Source organism: Coregonus lavaretus (assembly GCF_964263955.1).
Source record: "Coregonus lavaretus genome assembly, chromosome: 12".
Classification (NCBI taxonomy): domain Eukaryota; kingdom Metazoa; phylum Chordata; class Actinopteri; order Salmoniformes; family Salmonidae; genus Coregonus; species Coregonus lavaretus.
Window position 1 is genome coordinate 17,711,668 of NC_139999.1, and position 6,861 is coordinate 17,718,528.

At 42.3% G+C, this 6,861-nt stretch overlaps 1 protein-coding gene across 1 annotated transcript; it reads left to right on the forward strand.

The window, feature by feature from the left end:
- The first annotated feature begins 3,397 nt into the window (after positions 1 to 3,397).
- Positions 3,398 to 6,253, forward strand: setmar (SET domain and mariner transposase fusion gene). The gene is made up of 2 exons (XM_084173470.1): positions 3,398 to 3,521; positions 4,965 to 6,253. Exons 1-2 carry the CDS (start codon positions 3,417 to 3,419, stop codon positions 5,772 to 5,774), a joined length of 915 nt encoding a protein of 304 aa, XP_084029596.1. The 5' UTR covers positions 3,398 to 3,416; the 3' UTR covers positions 5,775 to 6,253.
- The last annotated feature ends 608 nt before the right edge of the window (positions 6,254 to 6,861 follow it).

The window sequence follows — 6,861 nt, forward strand, 5'->3', positions numbered from 1 at the left end:
AAATGACAAATGAGGCAATATATTTTTTTGTCTCTCCACAACTAAACAAGCTGCAAGCCTCTGGTAAGACGGTGCAGAGAGTTGACTATATCCCATCTGTAACATGGATTTTGAGCCATAGCAGGGTAAGTGGAAGTAGACAAAGGGAATCGATTGGATTCAGGGAGTTTCAGGGAGTGGAGACTCTTGAGGGAGTAAGGCTTTTTAAAGGGTGAAGCCTGCCTGAGCTTGGCTGGGCACGCTGCTCACAGATCGCTCAAGGCCATGGAATGGGAAAATAATTATTATTATTTAGTTTGATATAATAAAAAACTATTCAAGGTGTATTTTAGCATTTATTTCAAGCACATTCTTTATCCTCATTATAGGATGACTGAATGTATATATTATATTGTATTTGTAGGGTCTATTGTTTTTGTTATTGTCTGAGCTGTAATGTCAATGGCTGTGTTTCTATTTTCTGCAGACTTACCCAGACCTATCTTCATCCTTCTAGTCTGGCACTCAACCACCGTACCCTAAGGCCAAGGGCCATTCCTCTCCATTACTTCCATTTCAGCCACATTAAGGGTTTAATGATTTTCAAATCAGCAGAATTTACTCTATTATGACCTCAACCTTTCTTCTCCATCTTTGTGAGAGACATAAATCTATGGAATGGCCCTCTCCTCCTTCCTCTGGGCCTCCTCCCCCTGGGCAAGCAGGCAGGCAGGCAGCAGTAACCTGCCGTCAGAAGAGAAGAGCATAGAAGAGCGGACAAGGGAGCTGAGTAATGGGTGAGAAGTCACTGTTGGCCTGTGCTGTGAAGAAAGATCACCATGACACCTTCAGAGAGTCTCTCACCAGTGGCTTGTTCAGACTTGCAACAGCAGGCATGCGATTCCCTTGGTTCCCCTTGCGTTAACATGAAAGACTCCTCAGTGTCCTCTATTCCATTACTGTATGAACATCTAGTTGGCTGTTTTGTTGCTGTTGTAATGTTCATCATCAAATGTATTTAGTTGGGTAACAAGTTAGTCATCAGACTTCACACGACTGTAAAAAAAAACAGTTGAGTTTGTGCTCCAGCAGTGATGGTTTAAAATCAATGTGTCATACTACGTCATCTCCATGTCTGTTAATGTGTTTCATTATTCTATATTTGTTTCTTTGTTTGTTTCTATGTTTTCTTTCTTTCTTTTTTTACCTTTCTCCATTCCTCCTTGTTTGGCAACCTCTAATGTTGTTTCCAGAAACGGTGCCACTCTTTTATGAACTGGGAGAACCGTGATGGGAGGCCCCTTTGAGAAGCACAGGGAATTAGCACGTGGAGAGTCCTAGTAATCAAGCCCATTCGGACTAACGAAGGGAGACGGGAGAGCCTTTGAAATTGTTATTTTGTTGTTCTCCAAAGTCAAACAAGACAGTGAGCAGCATGCCACTGAGCAACTTTCCTCACAAGCTGAGAGCAGCATCACTGGCAATTTGAAGCCAAGTCAATCAACTTTGGTTAATTGGCTGTCCAACCACTTGTATTATGCCCTTCAAAGCCCAGGTCTTCTGTGATGTTGTCTTCTCATTAAATCCAAAAGACAAAAGAGGTAATTAAAGACCCCCAACAAGCTTTGTCATCAAGAGAACAGGAGGTAAGGAATGTGCTTCATCCTATTGTCAAACACCATTGTCAAGTCATATTAATCATGTAGAGACCCTTATTGAGAAAGACAAGCTGGTACTTCCGGTACTTTAGCACCAATTTCCATCTGGGGAATCCATTCAAAAACACATTCCCTCTTACTCAGAGCACATTATCTCCCTATATTGTATTGGATAGCAAACTCCCATTGGTAAATGTAATGTATTTGTGTGAATTGAGTTTACAGCACTGGGGGATTCCAGAGAGATAAACTTCAAGATGTGAGGGTAGAATGTTATACAGTCTAGCTAAATCCTATTTCAACCTGTACTGTTTGCTTATTTTTCAGCAGACAGGGAGGCAGGAGCACACAGTAAGAGGACAAACAGGTGCTGATGGGAGTTTGAAAAAGTGTATATTTTATAGAGATTGGAGGACATAAGAAAGAAAAAAAACACTGCATTTTGCTGATTGTACAGACCTGGGATCATCGATCAATTAATCATCATTGCATGACAGCCATCAATAATATTAAAAGCTCTATCCATATCTAAAGTCAGTTTCCCTAAAAATTAATTTTGTTGGTGAGCATCCAGTGTCGTCTTCAATGCCCTAACGGCAATAATTTGGCTTACATTATATTTCATTCCCAGGAGAAATTCAGTAAAATTCAAAATGACAAAATGAGTTTTTGCGCAAGGACATTGTAAAAGAGAGAGGATAGGGGGAGTATTCTCAGAGGAAGATGACAAAGGGTCAGTTGTGTGTGCAGCTGAAATGCCAGCCAGCAATGTGGCAATGTGACCTCTCTCCCCATCTGCTTCCTTCAGCCACTTGAGTACAAACCTATGCATTTATTATATATGACAACATGAAAACAACATCATGCCATGGTACGGATAGAGCTGAAAACTGCCCAAATGACTCCCCTGAAAATAAAAAACGTTAAAAAAATCTGACAAGATATATGAAATGTGCACCCTGTCCAACATCTATGCCTTTGTACAAAAAGCTAACTTAATCGAAATCCTGATGACCGCATTGTTTGTTTTAAGGCCAGGCAGTATTTCTCCCAGCAATATCACACCATATTGGACAGGACAGGATAGTGACTGAGGAAGAGGGTAAACAGAAGCCTGGAATCACGACTTTCCTTCTTAATTTCCCCTCCCCTCCCCATGGGTCTGAGGAACAGATGGAGCGCGGTGCTTCCAAAGCCCCATCATTACAGGATGGATGATGTCACTCACTGTTTTTCATTTGGTGTGTCATTATCTCCAAGGTAACACTGGTGGCTTCCGAAGCTGCCGTGTGCAAGGCGTCCCCCTGTTGGAGAGGAAGGGAAGGTCCTTGCTCCTCACTCATGCATGTGTCAGGTTGTCCCCCTCACTCTCCAGCTGGGTTCAACCTCATTTGTTTGTGCACATATGGTGTGGGAACCACAGGACACTGTCCCCTCGTATGGCCATGTTTTTATTAGCTCTATAACAATGGCCTACTGTAAAATACCTCTGTCTCACACACACACACACACACACACACACACACACACACACACACACACACACACACTATTATTGTAAGTGGGTCTCTTTGTAAAGTCTCATAGCGCCACCTACTGCAAAAATGGCTGAAGTGCGATAGTGAGATTGTGCTCGAAGGCCGCTAGGTGGCGAAATTGTAAAACATTCATAATAGACGTTCCGGAAGCGTCTCTTCTTCGACTGTTGTAGTGCCCTTTCTCTTTTGACATATTTCTCTAGCTAGCTAACTTTGAGAGCTGAACATTTAGCTAGAAATCATGAGTATAATAAAGGTTTTTGATCAGGATTTTTGCAAGGGTCTCGAAAATGTTCCAGTTTTACGAGAGGGTAATGTCAGCAAAGAAGAATATCCTGCATTTCAGGTAAAACTCTTTATTGTAGCTAGTGGTAGCTGACTGGTTAGCCCATCCAATACAAATAGCCAACTATCTGTAAGAAATATGAAAAACCTGTCACTGTTTGTCAGGCACCATTATTCCACGTGCATAATTGTTTATATGGATAAAGCATAGTTACTTGGCCTATGCTACATTGTGATAATGAAACTATTGGAACTTCTTGCATTGGTGCTTGTAAACAGTTCTCTGTGATGAGAACCAGGTTGAAGTCAATGAAGAAGCAGTTTTCTTTATATTCAGGGGGAATAACAAAGGTGCAACAACCTACTTCTTTGCAATAGGAACATTTAAAAAAAACTATTCTTAGAATCCCGTGTAGCTCAGTTGGTAGAGCATGGCGCTTGCAATGCCAGGGTGGTGGGTTCGATTCCCACGGGGGACCAGTATGAAAATGTATGCACTCACTAACTGTAAGTCGCTCTGGATAAGAGCGTCTGCTAAATTACTAAAATGTAGAATAAGCCACATCAAGTCTGTTCTAGTACCTGTTCAAAAATAAGTGAACTGCTGCCCTTCTAGCTACAACAATAAAAAAACATGAAGTTGAAACCATTGAGGCCACAGCACAGACAACACAATACTTCCCCTTTGTATTGATTTCTCAGTGAGTCTCACATACTGTGGTTTGAGTGAAAAAAATGATATATATTTAGATTCTATTTTTTGTGAGGGAAAACAATTTCTATATACTTTCAAATCGAAACTGTGTAGAAATGATAATGCACCTACATTTATACAGTTACCTGACTGTGTCCAGCTCGCTAATAATCACCTAAATTAAAGTTAGACAGTCAGGGAGGATCGCAAATTCCAAATACGATGGCTAGAGGACAATCTTTTGCAAATTTTGATGGCGAGGAAATAATTTATAACCAATTCTCAGTGCGGCCCTACGGACCTCATTTAAGACAAAATGCGGTCCCCGGGGCAAAATAAGTTTGCTGTAGACACAGGTATAAAGAGCGATGTATATCATCATTCATGCTGTCTAAACTGTTTTCTGCCAGCTGGTGGCAGCACAATGTCATCACTGGCCACCACTTGGACTGTCTGGGTGAAATAGAGAGAATCTGAAATAGGCTAACTACTGAATCTTCGGAACTGCACCACTTTAACAATCTCCTTTCTGTCTTTCTCTTTGAGATTTTCACCAGGGCTTGCTTAAAGCAGCATAGCTGTGCAGGATTGGATGCTATTACAGGGATGAAAAAACATAACTTCTATGTGGGATTGAAAAAGCTTTTACTCTGTAACTATTTCCTCTAACCAAGTTATATCCCCCAGAGCCAAATACCTTGAGTGGTTGTTATTTTTATTTTTTTATTGGTCTGATTTACCTTTGTATCTGATTAAAAAAAAAAAAAAAAAAATCTGTCCCCTCTCCTCCATCTGTCTCTTTGGTTTCAGTATTCTCCAGAGAACATCCAGGGGCCAGGATGTGACATAGACCCCAGTGAGGTGACTCTTCCTGGATGCTCCTGCCACGCCCACTCCTGCCTTAGAGAGAGCTGCTCCTGCCTGCAGACATACGGACAGACATACAGACAGACGTACGACAGCCACGGCCGACTCCAAGACCAGGGGGATACAGAGACTGGTTACTGCAGGCCTGTGTTTGAGTGTAACGCCTTGTGTGGCTGTAGTGAGGCCTGCTGTAACCGGGTGGTCCAGAGAGGCCTGGGGCTCAAGTTGTGTGTCTACCCCACAGAAGACAGGGGCTGGGGGGTGCGAGCGCTGGAGCCCATCCCCTGTGGAACCTTTGTGTGTGAGTATGCTGGGGAGGTGATCGGCTTTGATGAGGCCAGACGCAGACAGCTTGCTCAGGGACCTGAGGACAACAACTACATCATTGCTGTGCGGGAGCATGCTGGCCAGGGCCCGGTCAGTGAGACCTTTGTGGACCCAACTGTGGTTGGGAATGTGGGGCGTTTTCTGAACCACTCCTGCCAGCCCAACCTTTTCATGGTGCCTGTCCGGGTGCACTCCCTTGTGCCCAGTCTGGCCCTGTTCGCTGGCAGGGACATCACCCCTCAGGAGGAGCTCACATTTGACTACTCAGGGGGCTATAGCAATATGCCCTCTGTGGAGAGGTTGGTTCAGAGTGACCCTTGGACAGAGGCCAGTGGGACAGGTACCCTCCAGAGGAAACCATGCCACTGTGGTGCCCAGAACTGTTCCCAATTCCTGCCCCTGGACATATCTGTTCTCAACAATTAGATTAGAGATTATACATGTATGTTTTGTTATTTGAAGTGATCATGTTGTACTGGAAAGGAGAGACACTTTGCACTGAACCCTTGTTTTTTTCATCATTTCGGGTGAATCCAACTCTCTCATTCTAATGTACGTTTTATTTAATTAAATGTCAGTCCATGTGTCTTTTTGCACCCCAGTGTGACAGTTCTGTGCTAACAGCATCATCCATCATTTTAGATGGATCTGTATGACATCATTGGCACCACTAACACAGTCTGCTGGTGTATTCATCATGTGCTTACCAGTGTAGCATCCATCTGGATTAAAGGGGAAATCTGGGATTGGTACATCCATTTAGGATTCATACTGTCATTGATTCTTGAATAACGTAAATGATAAATGCCTCATGAGCTTAGTTTAACTGTCATACCCAAAATATAAGCTTGTTTTACTCCATTGTTTGTAAACAATGTCATTCTAAATAAACACTGTATAGCTTCAAAACATGGTTAAAATGTAATCGATGGTGAGTAGCTCTGTCTATGAATTTGAGAGTGGTTACATTTCTCCAGCCCCAACTCTCAGCTGTTTACCAAAACAAGTGCCCGGGTGACACTTTGTTGTTTTTCGAATCATTTATGATGACCCACCTTTCTGTCACGACTGCCCACTATCTCACTGTCCCCACCCTCTTTATGTTGGATGGCATCGCTGATCTGATATAAAGATACAGCATTTCTATCACAAAGTATACATTTAATCTGTGTTGAGCAGACCAGCTAAAAGCTCTCTCTGTCAGAGAGTACTTGTACTGTAAGTCGCTCTGGATAAGAGCGTCTGCTAAATGACTAAAATGTAAATCTACAGTTGAAGTCGGAAGTTTACATACACCTTAGCCAAATACATTTAAACTCTGTTTTTCACAATTCCTGACATTTAATCCTAGTAAAAATTCCCTGTCTTAGGTCAGTTAGGATCACCACTTTATTTTAAGAATGTGAAATGTCAGAATAATAGTAGAGAGAATTATTTATTTCAGCATTTATTTATTTCATCACATTCCCAGTGGGTCAGAAGTTTACATACACTCAATTAGTATTTGGTAGCA